At 38.9% G+C, this 15,458-nt stretch overlaps 1 protein-coding gene across 4 annotated transcripts in view; it reads left to right on the plus strand.

Moving 5' to 3' along the window:
* The window catches only part of CENPU (centromere protein U), a 48,716-nt gene that overhangs the window by 29,514 nt on the left and 3,744 nt on the right, over positions 1–15,458 (plus strand). For all 4 annotated transcript variants that reach the window (XM_046648670.1, XM_046648673.1, XM_046648671.1 and 1 more), the window contains 5 exons: positions 2,144–2,210; positions 3,375–3,483; positions 12,977–13,055; positions 13,268–13,315; positions 14,442–14,503. In XM_046648670.1, coding sequence (XP_046504626.1) covers positions 2,144–2,210; positions 3,375–3,483; positions 12,977–13,055; positions 13,268–13,315; positions 14,442–14,503 — 365 coding nt within the window. The remainder of the gene's footprint in view (positions 1–2,143; positions 2,211–3,374; positions 3,484–12,976; positions 13,056–13,267; positions 13,316–14,441; positions 14,504–15,458) is intronic.

Consider the following 15,458-nt stretch of genomic DNA (forward strand, 5'->3'; position numbering starts at 1 on the left):
TCACATCTTTACTAGTGCCTGTGGGAGAGAAATACTTCCCATCAGCCCTGGGGATTCTGAGACTTTCTCAGACCTTCTGTGCATACGCCTTCTCCATGCCTCTTGCTCCCTCTTGTGGCAGAATTCTTAAGCTTGTATGCCTTCTCTTGATCTTGTAACACAACAGGCCGAGTGTGACAGCCTCCCTTTTGTTTTCCCAAAGGTGGCACTAAAGCTCAAGTTTTTGGTCTCTCCCTGGCCCACAGATTTGGGCCAGCTTTTTGTATGTGGTCACTAGCCATCTGCCAAGGCTCGCTCTTGCCACTGCCTTCAGGAGTGTGCATAGGGAGCCGACCACAAAGTTGGGGTCTGTATTGGTGAGGCATGGAGCGCTGGGGGTGCCCATGGGCCAATTGGGATCCACAGGTGAGGTGTCCCTAGCAGCTCCTGGGTGGCGTTCTTGATGAAATCCACAGTGCAGTTAGGATCTTCTCCCTTTACTGCCCTCTGACAGTCCTATGTGCCACCAGGTTTGCAGTTTTATTCTTTAAATATGTCATTATGTCAGCTCTTTAAATATGTCATTCTGTTGTCTTCAATCTCTGTTGTTTCTGATGAGAAGTCTGTGAGATTTGTCATTGTTCCCAAGTGTATTTACTGTGTCCTTTTTCTCTGGCTGCTGTCAAGATTTTCTCTTTATCTTTGGTTTTTGGCATTTTAACTGTGATATGCTTTTATCTTGCTTTGGAGTTTACTGAGCTTCTTGGATTTGTAAGTTGGGAAAATTTCAGTCATTATTTCTTCGAGTATAAGTTTTCTACCCCATTCTCACTCGTTTCTTCTTTTGGAACTCTTCTTATACATATTTCAGAGCGTTTGGTATTGTCATAGAGGTTCCTGAGACACACTGATCATTTTTTTTTCAAACTCCTTTTCTCTCTGATCTGCCAATTGGATACATTTTTATTGCCTTGTCTACAATTTCACTGACCATTCTTTTGCCTTTTACCATCTGTAGTTAAGCCCGTGTGTGGTGGGCTGAATGGCGCCCCCCAAAGATATGTCCGAGTCCTAATTCCAGGAGATTATCCTGGATTATGTGGGTCGCCTGTGAGTGTCATCGCAGTATCCTTATAGGAGAGGAAGGGAGATTAGACAGACACATGCAAGGAGGAGGCGACATGAAAACAGAGGCAGAGATTGAAGTGCTGTGACCACAAGCCAAACAATGCCACAGCCACCAAAGCTGGAAGAAACAAGGAATAGATTTCCCTCCCTAGGCTTTGGGAACAGTATTGCCGTCTTTGAGATTACATGCTCTAGAGTATGATTTTTACCCCTAAATTTTGGTCTTTCTACTAGCTCAGCTAGATAGACAGGTGTTAACTAGTCATTAATGAGGTGTCTGCATTTTATACATCCAATTTCTCTTGGCATTGCCTGTCCTCTGTTACCTGTTATCTTCTTAATCCCGTGAGAGCTGCTTTGAAGTAAACTAGATGTGGTGTCACTCTGCACATGTGGAGTATCAGTCAAGGACTTTTGGATAACCCCCACTTGGACTTCTGATGCTCTCCTCTGAGCAGCTTTTTCTAAGTGCTTCAGCTGCTGTGCTCTGACTTCTGCCTGCTCAGTGGAGCGGGGTTATGATGCTCTGCTTGGACTTAGCTTGCTGTGCTGCTGTCTGGAAGTGGTCCCAGGTCTGGAGGGGCAGAGCGTAGGGTTCACCTTCTGAGTTCCCTGGTCTTGTTTTGCCTCTTGCCCAATGCCTAAGCAAAGTCGTCACCCCCTCCTCCCATCGTGTGCTTGTTTATGGCAGTGGGGCTAGTTCAGAAGCTGTTACTTCATCATAGCTTGGAACAGAAATTGAGCTGATTCCACACATTATTATCTTAAGTAATGTAAAAGTTCAATTTCCTCCAAAGCAAGCACTTTTAAAAGCCAACTGAAAGTTTTATTTACTTTTTATTTTGAGACAGTTTAGTTTTTTTCAGTGTTCCCTTATGTTAATTTAGATAATTTATATAGCATATTAACTTAGAAGTAATGAGAATTATAGCTAAAATATTAACTGACAGTGTTTCATAATATTGCCTTCTTAATCATTGTTTTAAGAGAAAGAAAACTTTTCTTAAACAAAATACTTTGCTGTATTTTTTTGTAGAAAACTCAGAGAAAGGAGGTGTTTCATGGCAAAAGGAAGAAATCAAGAAGTGAAGCCGGAGACTCAGGTACAGAATAGCGTTTTATATTTAACACTCATTCAAGAGTTTCATTAAAAAAACATATTTCTTTTTTTAATTTGTTAAAGTAGTAAATTGTAAGTATGTAAAATTGCCACTTTAAAAAGTTCAAAATATGTGACTTTGGAGTAACTGATTTTTTCCAGCTTCTATCATGAAAATTTTCAACATACAACAAAGGTGAAAGAATTTTACAATCGATATTCATATACCCACCACCTAGATTTTACTATTAAATTTTATTATACTTTATCACCCATCTATTAATCCATTTTAATTTTTCATCACATCGTATATATACTCTTTTCACGTATCATGCAATATGTTCTCTTTTGTATAAGGCTTCTCTTAGTTGGTGTAACTTTTTTTGAGATTCATCCATGTTATTTTGTTCATTTTTATTGACATGAATAAAACATTTATTGAAAATGTTTGGTAAGATAAAGCATTTTCTCTCTTTCCGTCAGTTCTTTTAAAGATAAGTTATTTATTTTTCTTGTTATAAAAATGTGTATTTTAGAGAATTTAGTGGGCATGGAAAGAAAGGTAGAATACTGTACAATTCTATCACCCAAAAATAACCACCATGTTTTTTGGTCTGTACTGGTCAATCCTTTGAGTGAGTTTTTCTCACCCTAAGTGGGATCATATCCTTGTCGTTAAGTATTCTACAATACCATTTTAACGAATGTGTGATGTTTCATTCACAAACGTACCAGAGTTTAGATAATCTCTTACTATATATTGTTACAACTGTCTAGATCAGTACACTGAGTGACCTTTATGTGTTCTAGAAATGACCTATTTGGTAGATTAAAATTAAGAAAATACAGTTAGCAAGAAGAGCACTGTCACCAGTAGTGCTGGATGACAGCAGACAGTTAAGGGCACAGCAAGGCCGTTAAGAGGCAGCAGCGCTTTAGGCTGCGTCAGCCGAAACGGGAGAGCCAAGGAGACGGAGAGCGACGAGTGGACGGGTCTGTGAGATGTGCAGAGACAGGCAGGAGTGAGGACGTCTCCTGTGTGCTTCTTCTTCTGTGGCTGCTTTAGCAGTTTGGAGGGACGATTTTTGTTGTAGACTTTGAGAACCCCAGACCCAGACCCAAGTTATTGATAAGCAGTATATTAAATTGACTTATCTTAATGTTCTAGATATTTCCGATTGTGGACACATTTGGTATCTAAAAGGAAAGAAAACCAGTGACATCATGGAGTTAGATGTTGTTTTGTCTGCATTTGAGAAGACCCTCCTAGAGTATAAGTAAGTCTTTGATGCCGTGATATATGTACCTAAGAAATTTCTCTTGAAAATACCACTTTTGCTCATCCACAGCTTTTGATATGTAGTACTTTCATCATCATTTAGTTTTACATATTTTTATGTTTCTGTTATAATTTTTTCTTTAATCTTGTGAATTATTTAGTAGTATTTTTTGTATGTCCAAATATGTGACTTTTTAATTTTTATATATGTATATTTTTCTTTTTTTTAAAGATTGGCATCTGAGTTAACAACTGTTGCCAGTCTTCTTTTTTTCTTTTTATTCTTCTCCCCAAAGCCCCCCAGTACATAGTTGTAGATTCTACTTGTGATTGCCTCTGGTTGTGCCATGTGAGACACTGCCTCAGCGTGGCCTGCTGAGCAGTGCCATGTCTGTGCCCAGAATCCGAACCGATGAAACCCTGGGCCGTCAAAGCAGAGTGCACGAACTTAACTACTTGGCCATGGAGCCAGCCCCATAATTTATATTTTTGTATTAACCTTCTAACTTAAATATGTTGTGGTCACATTTCATGGACTGGTGTTACCTTTTTGGGTTTTTTTTTCAAACTTTGAGACTTTCTTTATAGCCTAGCTCATAATCCATGGGGAATCTCTAATTAGTGTGTCTATATAGAATCTCTAATTATTGGATCTATGTAGAATCAGTATTATTCAGTTTTTCCTGGTACCCCTGTCAATTTATGCTTATATGTATTTAGAGACTATTTTCTTAGGACATCATGTTTAAAACTGCTCTGTCTTGTAGATTGAACATTTTATCCTTATGTATTGACCGTCTCCATTGCTAAAAATTCTTTTGTCTTAAAATCTATTTTATTTGATACTAAGATAGTGTTGCTAGATTTCCTTTGCTAGCATTTGCCAGATTTTACATTCTTTTTACTTTCTTTTACTTCCAATCTTTGACTTTAAACTTTAATATTTCTTATAAAATCTTTTTCAATCCAATGTGTCCATCTTGGAATTTCACCTATTGACTTTAGTCCATTTACATTTATCGTAATTATCAATATATTTGGAATAATGTATTGATGTATTGTTTTTACTCTTTTAAATTTTTTTGTTCTATTTTTTCTTTTTTTTGAGAAAGAGTAGCCCTGAGCTAACATCTGCTGCCAGTCCTCCTCTTTTTGCTGGGGAAGACTGGCCCTGAACTAACATCTGTACCCGTCTTCCTCTATTTTATGCAGGATGCCTGCCACAGCATGGCTTGCCAAGTGGTGTGTAGGTCCGCACCTGGGATCCCCGAACTGGTGAACCCTGGGCCACCAAAGTGGAACATGTGAACTTAACCACTGTGCCACTGGGCTGGCCCCTTTTTGTTGTATTTTTTGATGTTTTTAATCCTTTCCAACTTTTTTTGAAAAATAAAACTTATAATGCCCCCCTAATAAGATTAGAACTTTGGCAAGCTGTCTTACTTCTTGGTCTTCTCTCCATTTCCCCCACCCCAAACTCCATCACGTTTATAATACCTAGGCACTTTTAATTCTGGGTTGAGACAAATTGTCTTTTTTATTCTCTCTCTCTCTCAGATAGCAACAGATGTTACTAAGATATTTTGTTGATCACCTTTACTTGATATATTTCTTGCAACATCCTCTGCACATGTCTCTTCTCTTATTTAAATGCTTCATCCAACACTTTTCAGTGTGGCTCTTTATGTAGTAACACTTCTAAATCCTTCTGATGATTTTGATCACGCCTTTGAATTTGAATGAATTTGGCTGGATCTAATATTCTGGGCTCTAAATCGTTTCCTTAAATACTTTGGAATGACTACTCCTTTGTCGTCCTTTGCATCTAGTGTTGATTTGGAAAATTTGATTTGATGTCTAAGTCTTGTTTCTTTGTATGTGATCTGCTCTTTCTCTCCCTGTATAAGCTTTTATAATATTTGTCTTTGATATTCTTAAATTTCACTGTATTGGATCTGACTTTTTTAATCTAAGGCTTTTTTTTAATTCCAAAAATTTAAAAATATTTTTATCCTCTCTATTTCTATAGCATTGTCTTTTGCTTCATTCTTCAAGGAGATTTCCTCGATCTAGAAACTAGAAATCTGCTAATTTATTTCTCAGATATATCTATTCTGTCACTTATTCCATCTGTTGACTTCTTAGCTATTTTTCTTTTTATATCTAATAGTTGGTTCCTTTTTATGTCTTATATTAGTGTTTTATGTTGCTAGTATCTCCTTTAGAATATTTATTAGGCTAATTTCAAATGACGGGATCATCTATTGTGAAATCCCTGCTTCTGATAGCATTTCTGGTCTAATAAATTGCTTTCCCTTTGAAATGGTTGTGTTCCTCCAGTGTCTTGCTACTCCAGCCTATCAATTTATTTTCCCTTGGGGCTGTCAGCTTCCCTGTCAGACTGTGTATAAGGGAAGGCCACACCTCCATCCCTGTCAGTTCCTGTGGGTGCAAGCGATGGGGGTGGATGAGTCCTGGGGTGGGACGACTCAGTCACTCATCCCACAAAATAACCTGTCAGGTCAGGGCTTCACCCTTTGCCCCGCAGAGAGAAGTAGCATTAGGAGGAGATATACTCCTTAGGTTTCATTCTCCAGCACTGGGGGATTTGGCAGGAGAAGGCTGAGGAAACAACTGCCCCAAGTTGGTCAGTCTCTAGCTGTTTTCTCCAGGCCTCACACACACACAGCCCAGGTTTTACTCTAGATCACACGGGGATAGAGGTCTGAGTCGCTGCAGTGTCAGGGAGGCACGACTCGTGAGAATCAGTGCTGGGGAGGAAGCAGGAACCCACCTCAACAGCTCTTTTCCTGCCCTGGGTCACAGCCTCCCCTCCACGCCAATTCACCCATTCTAATCACCTCTTCCCCTCACCCCTCAGGGGTTTTCACAGCTTCCTCCATTTGGGGAGTGTCCCTCTGTAGTTCTTCTGAGGTTGATTTTGGGAAAAGGAGCCAGCCTGTTATGCTAACTCCTCATTATAGGAAGTGTCTGTTGTGTTCTTTTGTAGTGTATGTTCCAGAGCCAGTTTGCTGTTAAAACGGGTACAGAAGTTCTCTTAACATACCCAAGACCATCTTGGTTGTGTTGTCCTTTTCCCATGATAAATCTCTTTAAGGGAAGAAAAGATTTATTATAGACGCTGATGTTTCAGGGAAAATGGCATTATCTTGCCTTTTAACATAGTAGGTTCTTGATGTATGAAACAATTTAGAAGAGGCATAGTATTTTCATTAGACTTTTAAAATTATAAAACACTTTTGTATTTTTTCATACCAAGTAATTCTGGTGAATCACTGATCTCATTTTATCTTCTTGACATAAAGTGTCCTCAACCACATGGAAAGCTTCACTCTTTCAAAATCAAGTTAAGTATTTGAGGGTCTGCTTTTTTTTTCCCCCATGGGGAAGATTCACTCTGAGCTAACGTCCAGTACCAGTCTTCCTTTTTTTTGGCTTGAGGAAGATTAGGCGTGAGCTAACATCTGTGCCAGTCTGCCTCTAGTTTTTTTTATGTGGGATGCCTCCACAGCATGGCTGATGAGTGGAGTAGGCCAAACCTGGGATCTGAACCTGCGAATTTCGGCTGCCAAGGCTGCCAAACGGGTGGCTGGAAGTTTAACCACTATGCCTCAGGGCTGGCCCCAGGGTCTGCTATTTTTAGTATCCTGTACCTGGCACTTAACACTTGAACAGTTTTTTGTTAACAGACTTACTGATTGTAAGCAGTTTATCAATGTGTTTAAGTAGGGAAAATACACCATGAAATACAAACATCACAAACTTAGAATATACAGTAGCGGACTCAGTTATCGGTAGGGAGGTGACCAGATTTTTAAAGCACTAGAATTTGAAGGAGCTGTATCTGGATATCATATGTAGACCACTACCACTGTGGTTGGTAGAATCCACTAATTTATCATCATTATAAGCCCTATGCAGAAAGGCATGACCATTTTTTCTAACTTTTTCAGTGTTTTTAACATCTTAAAATCATGATTTCACATTTATATTACAAATAATTTTTTAAAGATGGGGCTGATGTATTTTTAAATTTTTAATTGTGATAAAATACAAATAACACAAAATTGACCATCTTAACCACTTTTCAGTGCACAGGTCAGTAGTGTTAAGTATGTTCTATTGTTGTGCAACAGATAGCCAGAACTTTTTCATCTTGCAAAACTGAAACTTTTTGGTATACCCATTACAACAATTTCCCTCCTCGCCCCCCCCCCCCCCCCCCCCCCCTGGCAACCACCAGTCTACTTTCTGTTTCTAAGAGCTTACTTCAGATACCTCATAGAAATGGGATCATGCAGTGTTTTTCTTTTCGTGGCTGGCTTATTTCACTTAGCATAATGTTCTCAAAGTTCATCTATGGGGTAGCATGTGTCAGAATTTCATTCCTTTTTAAGGTTGAATAATATTCCGTCTGTAAATATACCACATTTTGTTTATCCGGTCACCTGTCAGTGGACACTTGAGTAGCTTCCACTTCTTGGCTATTATGACTCATGCTCCAGATGAACATGGGTGTATAGAAATACGTTTTTATTCCTGAATTATTTCTTTAATTCAGTGTGTTATAACCAGTTACATCTTTATTCTTTTTTCAGTCGTGTTTTCTTTTTAGATAATTGTAGAGTCACAGGCAGTTGGGAGAAATAATAGAGATTCCGTGTACCTTTTAATGTAATTTCCCCCAGTGATAACATCTCATAAAACTATAGTACAGTGTGACATCCAGGATATTGCTGTTGATACAATCGTCTGATCTTAGCCAGATTTCCTCAGTTGGATTCTCGTTTGTGTGTGATTAGTTTTATGTAATTTTATAATGGTTCATGTGCCCACCACCAGTGAAGATACAAATTAGTTCCCTCACCACAAGGATCTTCGTGTCCTGCTGCTGCCTGTGTCCTCATGTTGCCCTTTTATAACTACACCCGTTTCCCTCTCACCATCTCCCATCCCGTCCCTAAGCCCTGGCAACCGCTAACCTGTTCTCCAGTTATATAATTTTGTCATTTCAAAGTGTTATATGAATGAAGCCATCCATTATGTAACCTGTTGGGCTTGGCTTTTTCCTCTCAGCATAGTTCTTTGGAGATGCATCAATGTTGTTGTGTGTGTCAGTAGTCCGTTCCTTTTCGTGCTAGGTAGTAGTCCGTGGTATGGATGTACCAGGGTTTAACCATTCACCTGCTGAAGGACATTTGGGTTCTTTCTAGTTGTTGGCAATTGCAAATACACAACTATGAACATCCATATACAGTTTTTGTGTAAATATAAGTTTACATTTCTCTGGGATAAATGACTGAGAGTGCATTTACTAGGTTATGGTAATTGTGTGTTTGGTTTTGTAAGAAACTGTCAAACTGTTTTCCACAGTATATGAGTGATCCAGATTCTCTGCATCCTTGCCAGCATTTGGTGTTGTCACTATTTTTTTTTTGGTTATTCTGATAAGTGCGTAGTATAGAAATACTTTCTTTTTAATTGAAGTTAAAAAAAAAAAGATAAAATTTGCCATCCGAACTGTTTTTAAGCACACATTAACAGAAGTGTTAAGTGTATGCACCTTGTCACAAGCTTTTTCCAGAACTTCTTCATCTTGCAAAACTGAAACTCTACGGTGTACCCATTAAGCAACAATTTCTCATTTCTCCCTCCGCCCCAGCCCCTAGCAACCACCCTCCTACTCTCTGTTTCTGTTTGACTACTTTCTGTTTCTGTTAGCCATTTTTAAGTGTACCGTATCAGTAGTGTTAACTGTATGCACCTTCTTAGGAAGTTTTTCCAGAACATTCTCATCTTGCAAAACAAGCTCTATGGTTTACCCATTAAGCAACAGTTCCCCACGAGCATCCACCCCCAGCCGCTAGCAACCGCCATTCTACTTTCTGTTTCTGTTTGCCTACTTCAGGTGCTTCATGTAAGTTCAATCATGCAATATTTTTCTTTTTGTGACAAGCTTATTTGACTTAGCATAGTGTTCTCAAAGTTCATCCATGTTGTAGCATATGACAAGATTTCCTCCTTTTTTAAGGCTGAATAATATTCCATTGTATGTATATACCACATTTTCTTTATCCCTTTATCCACCCACCCCTTGGCTTTTGTGAATAATGAACATGGGTGTGCAGATATTTTTTCAAGATCCTGTTTTCAGTTCTTTTGGATATATACTGAGAAGTTGGGTTGCTGGACCAAAAGGTAGTTCTATTTGTAAGTTTTTGAGGAACCTCTGCACTGTTTTCCATCACAGCAGCCCCATTTTACAGTCCCACAAACAGTGCGCAAGGGTTCCAGTTTCTCCACATTCTCACCAACACTTGTCGTTTTCTGTTTTGTTGATAGTGGCTATCCTAATATGTATGAAATGATATCTCATTGTGGTTTTGATTTGCATTTTCCTGATGTTCAGTGATGTTGAGCGCTTTTTCATATGCTTGTTGGCTGTTTATACGTCTTTGGAGAAGTGGGTTTTCAAGTCATTTGCCCATTTTTTAATTGAGTTATGTTGTTGAGTTGTAGGAGTTCTTTATGTATTCTGGATATTACCCCTTATCCCAGACGTGGTTTGAAAATATTTTCTTCCATTCTATAGGTCACCTTTTCACTCTGTTGATTGTTTCCTTTGCTGCACAGAAGGTTTTTGTTTTTTTGTTTTTGTTTTTTTTCGCTGTGGAAGATTAGTCCTGAGCTAACATCAATGCCAGTCTTCCTCTATTTTGTATGTGGGTTGCCACCACAACATGCCTGACAAGTGGTGTAGGTCCATGCCTGGGATCCGAACCCATGAACCCAGGACACTGAAGCAGAGCACGTGGAAGTTTAACCACTGTGCTGGGGGCTGGCCCCTGCACAGAAGATTTTAAGTTTGAAGTAGTCCCATTTGTCTTTCTTTTGTTGTCTATGCTTTGGGTGTCAAATCCAAGAATTTGTTGCCAATACCAATGTCCTGAAGTTTTTCTCCTATATTTTCTTCTAAGAGTTTTATAGTTTCAAATTGTACGTTTAGGTCTTTAATCCATTCTGAGTTAATTTTTGTATATAGTGTAAGGTAAGGGTCCAACTTCACCCTTTTGCATGTGGCTATCCAATTTTCTCAGCACTGTTTGTTGAAGGAGCTTCCCTTCCCCATTGTGTAGCCTTGACACCCTTGTTGAAGATCATTGACCGTTTATGAGATGGTTTGTTTCCAGGTTCTCTATTCTGTTCCATTGGTCTGTATGTCTGTCTTTATGCCAGTACTATACTATTTTGGTTACTGTAACTGTGTACTATGTTTTATAATCAGGAAGTGTGAGGCCTTCAACTTTGGTTTGCTTTCTTAAGACTGTTTTGGCTATTTGGAGTCCTTTGATATTCCATATGAAGCTTAGGATGAGTTTTTCTATTTCTGCAAGAAATGCCATTGGGAATTTGTTAGGGATTGCATTGACTCTGAAGATTGCTTCAGAGTCATTTTAATAGTATTAAATCTTCCAGTCCATGAGCATGGGATGTCTTTCCATTTATTTGTATTGTCTTCAAATTCTTTCAACAATGTTTTGTAGTTTTCAGTGTACAAATATTTCACCTTTTTGATTAAGTTTATTCCTAAGTGTTTTACTCTTTTTGATGCTGTTGTAAATGGGGTTGTTTCCTTAATTTCCTCTTCAGATTGTTCATTGTTAGTATGTAGAAATGCAACTGATTTTTGTGTGTTGGTTTCATATCCTGCAACTTTGCTGAAATTTGTTTATTAGTTCTAACAGGGTTTTTTGATGGAATCTTTAGGGTTTTCTACATATAAGATCATGTCATCTGTGAACAAAGATAATTTTTCTTCTTCCTTTCCAATTTGGATGCCTTTTATTTCTTTTTCTTATCTAATTGCTCTGGCTGGGATTTCCAGTACTATGTTGAATAGAAGTGGCAAGAGAGGGCATCTCTGTCTTGTTCCTGAGCTGGGAGCAAAAAGCTTTCAATTTTTCACCAGTGAGTATGATGTTAGCTGTGGGCTTTTGGTATATGGCCTTCCTTATGTGGAGGTAATTTCCTTCTACTCCCAGTTTGTTGAGAGTTTTTGTCATGAAAGGGTGTTGAATTTTGTCAAATACTTTTTCTGTATCGATTGAGATGATCCGGTGGCATTTGTCCTTCATTCTGTTATTGTGATGTATTACATTGTATTTCATATGTTGAACTATCCTTGCATTCCAGAAATACATACCACTTGGTCATGATGTATAATCTTTTAAATATGTTGTTGAATTCTGTTTGCTTGTATTTTGTTGAGGACTTTTGCATCAATAATCATCAAGAATACTAGTCTGTAGTTTTCTTGTAGTAGCTTTGTCTGATTTTGGTATCAGGGTAATGCTGGCCTCATAAAATGAGTTTGGAAGTGTTTTGGAACTCTCCTCTTCAGTGTTTTGGAAGAGTGTGAGGACTGGTGTTCATTCTTCTTTAAATGTTTGGTAGAATGCTCCAGTGAAGTCATCTTGTCCTGGGCTCTTGGATGGGAGGTTTTTGATTATTGATTCAATCTCCTTACTAGCTATGTGTTTGTTCAGAGTTTTTTATTTCTTCATGATTCAGTCTTGGTAGGTTGTATGTTTCTATAAATTTATGTATTTCTTCTAGGTTACCCAACTTGTCAGTATATAATTGTTCATAGTCATCTTTTATCGTGCTTTTTATTTCTGTGGCATCAGTTGTAATGTCTCCTCCTTCACTTCTGATTTTGTCTTCTCTTTTTCTTAGTCTATCTAAGGATTTGTCAATTTTGTTGATCTTTACAAAAAACAACTCTTAGCCTTGTTTATTTTTTATTACTTTCAATTAAAAGGACGTTTTAAATTATAGTATCCTACTGTGCCGAGGCAGAGTAGGGGTCTAACAGCTGCCCTGGCAGAATGTCTGCTGCTGCTGCACAGTCACTATGGGTCTGCCGTCCAGCCATGAGGGAGCCAAACTGGGAGACTGGACTCTCTGCTCCCTGATGCGAGGAACCAGTTTCTTTGTTTGGGTCAGCATTATAGTTTATGAAAAACTGGATGGCTGGCTTTGGCTGCTTACTTGTTGGTTAGTGCAAATGTCTCATATAATTATTCCTCCAGTTGTTAGCAGGCAGGGAGGGAGGGGCTGAAGTATTCCGGTCATTGGATCAAACAGCAGGAAAAGACTGGGGTTGGCTGTAAAAATTTCCACATCTCTTGATATCACCTGTGGATGTGGCCAGTGTCAGGCAGTTAAGCTGACCACATACCTGAGGTTTAGGAGAAAATATTTCCTGTTTTTTTTCTTTTGTTGAGACATTTCCAGTATTTTTTTAAGCCTAAGAACAGGCTGCAAGCTGACCATGCCATCTTAGATATTCAAAATGGCATATGCCAAACTGTGTGTATTTGTTGGTGTGCTAATGAGCAAATGAAACACACCTTTCAAAATCCTTTAGGACACCTAGTTTGATTTCTTTCTTTTTTATTTTGCTATAGACAAAAAATGGGACCTAAAATTTGTAAGGAAACCATCAACAAATTTCATTCTCATATGAAAGAAGAACTCATCAAAGTGGTAAGTTCATTGACATAAATTTGGTGGTCTAAATTTTTTTTAATAATCCTGAGGCAGCATCTTAGAAAAGCTTGCATTTGCTGGTAATGTGGTGAAGCTCTCATTAGAATGATCCGTATTTCACATGTTTTTAAACTAAATGTGATATATTGTAAACTATAAACGTTTAATTTTGGAAAATGCATATGAATAATTATTTTTGTTTTGTGTAGCTTAAAGAAGTCCAGATGTTGAAGACTCTGAAAAGGAAGAACGCTAAGGTAAATCACTTATGATTAGGAGCTTATAGTTGTTAGAACACTGACAGACATAGAGTTAAGTAAATTGACTCTGGGTTTTATGACCTTCAGAGTTTGTGTAAGATTTCTTATTTTTAGTTAGGCTTTTATTTGGTTGATCTTGTGGTTGAATACTGATAATGTAGTCAAAGGAATGAGGATCCTAGTCAGCCTAAAAATGGCTCTCAAGCCCAAAATGACCACTTATATGGATAAGGATTAAGTAATATATATTTATTGCTTTTGTGGATGTCAAAAAGCAAAACCTTTTAGAATAAATAACTGTCTCAGGTAAAAGGACAGTCTGGGAACAACACTAGATTAAGGGTCAGGAGACCTCATTTCTTGTCCTGGTTCTGCTTTGTCAATGTTGTACCACCTTTTTGAAAACTGCACATGACTCGATGTGCAACCAGGAACAAGCTGGTCAACACTAGGCGCTGCCTCCCCATCTGTCTGTGGTTGGACCAAGTGACCTCTGAGGTTCCAGCCCTAAACTGACATGAATCTAGGAGAAGAGCAGCACCCTCTCTACGTTTATAATAGAAATAGATTTGAAACACACACATTTTCCTTCAAAGCCTTTCTTTGTGTGAGTTTTAATCTCTTACTGGTCAATGCTGTGTTGCCTGTAAGTAAGTGATTACAGTCTGAATGTCCAGCAGTGGAATATTAGGTAGTCATTAAAAGTGATGCTGATAATAAAATTTATTATATTGAAATGCTCGTTTTTAAAATGCAAACTGTATGATGACACTCCCCCGCTTCAACATTTTCCTAGTGTACCTAGATAAAATGGAAACTCCTTACTTTATAGCTCACAGGGTAGTAAAGGTCTGGTCCCCACTTCCTCTTCCAAGTTATCTTGGAGTAGAAACCGCTGCCCTTCTTTTTCCAAGTTCCCCGTTCTTTTCCTGCATGGCACACATGATGAGCTGTAATTCCGTATCGTGTGCGTCGTATCTGGCTTCCCCAGTAGACCAAAGTTCCGTGATGGTAAGAAGGGGGTCTGTCTTGTTTCTCACTGTATTTCCACCACGTGGCACAGTGTACCTGGCAGTGCTCAAACATGTACAAAATCAATTTAACAAACTATTGCGTTACTTAGGTGATTTCAGATATTGAAAAGAAAAGGCAGCGTTTGATTGAAGTCCAGGATGAACTGCTCCGGTAAGACATCAGCATCCTCTGAGAACTCAGCCGTAAGGATTTATTTACAACGTCCTGTGGGGCTAGCAGGACTTGCTGCTGTGTTGAATTAAGATCCAGGTTTTCTTTGAGCTTGGAAGCTCAGTGAAGGTAGGGTGTGCTGCCAAGTTGGAGAAGCTTTCAGCACAGGAGAATTCAGCACTCACCTATCTGCCATCAGATCTCTCAGCTCTGGCCTGAGAGGCAGCCTAATGAGAGATTTAGTGCATACACTCCAGAACTAGACTACCTGGGTTTGAATCCAGGCTCTGCCACTTACTGGCTGTGCAACCTTGGGCAGGTTACTTGACCTCCCAGGGTCTCAGTTCCCTTATTTGTAAATGAGTATAATATTACCTACACCTCACAGGGTGTTGTGAGAATTAAATGAATAAATATACAGAAAGTGCTGCCTAGGGACTGGCATACAGTAAGTGCTGTGTCAGTGCTAAGTTCTTGTTAATGTTGTTATTGTTGAAATACAGACCTTGGTGGGGCACTCTTGTGAGTCCATCCCCAAGTGTTGGACCAGGAGGACTTTGCTGGGGGGTCGCCGTGGTCTGCTCAGGAAGACTGGAGCACGCTGCATCAGCGCTCCACCAACCAGTGTTTTCTGGTGCTCTGCTAGACAGTCAGGATCCTGTGTGAGCTGGAGGGTTGGCAGTAAAGCAGTGGGAGGATAGGCTGTAGCAGATATGCTCTCTGCTCTTAAGGAGCTTTAAAATAGCTTGAGAAAGTGGTATTATCAGAAAAGACAGCCTGTAATTAAGTACTGTTTTAAAGAAGAGACTGCCACAGAACTTTAGAAGAGGGAGAAATTGGTTGTCTAGTCCACTGGTTTCCAAATCTAGTCTATGGACAAGTGCTGGCCCAAGATAAAGCTTTCACTGGCCAGGCATAAACAAGAATGTCAAAGATACTATAATAATGATGGCTA

The sequence above is a fragment of the Equus quagga genome, chromosome 22, assembly GCF_021613505.1.
Source record: "Equus quagga isolate Etosha38 chromosome 22, UCLA_HA_Equagga_1.0, whole genome shotgun sequence".
NCBI lineage: Eukaryota > Metazoa > Chordata > Mammalia > Perissodactyla > Equidae > Equus > Equus quagga.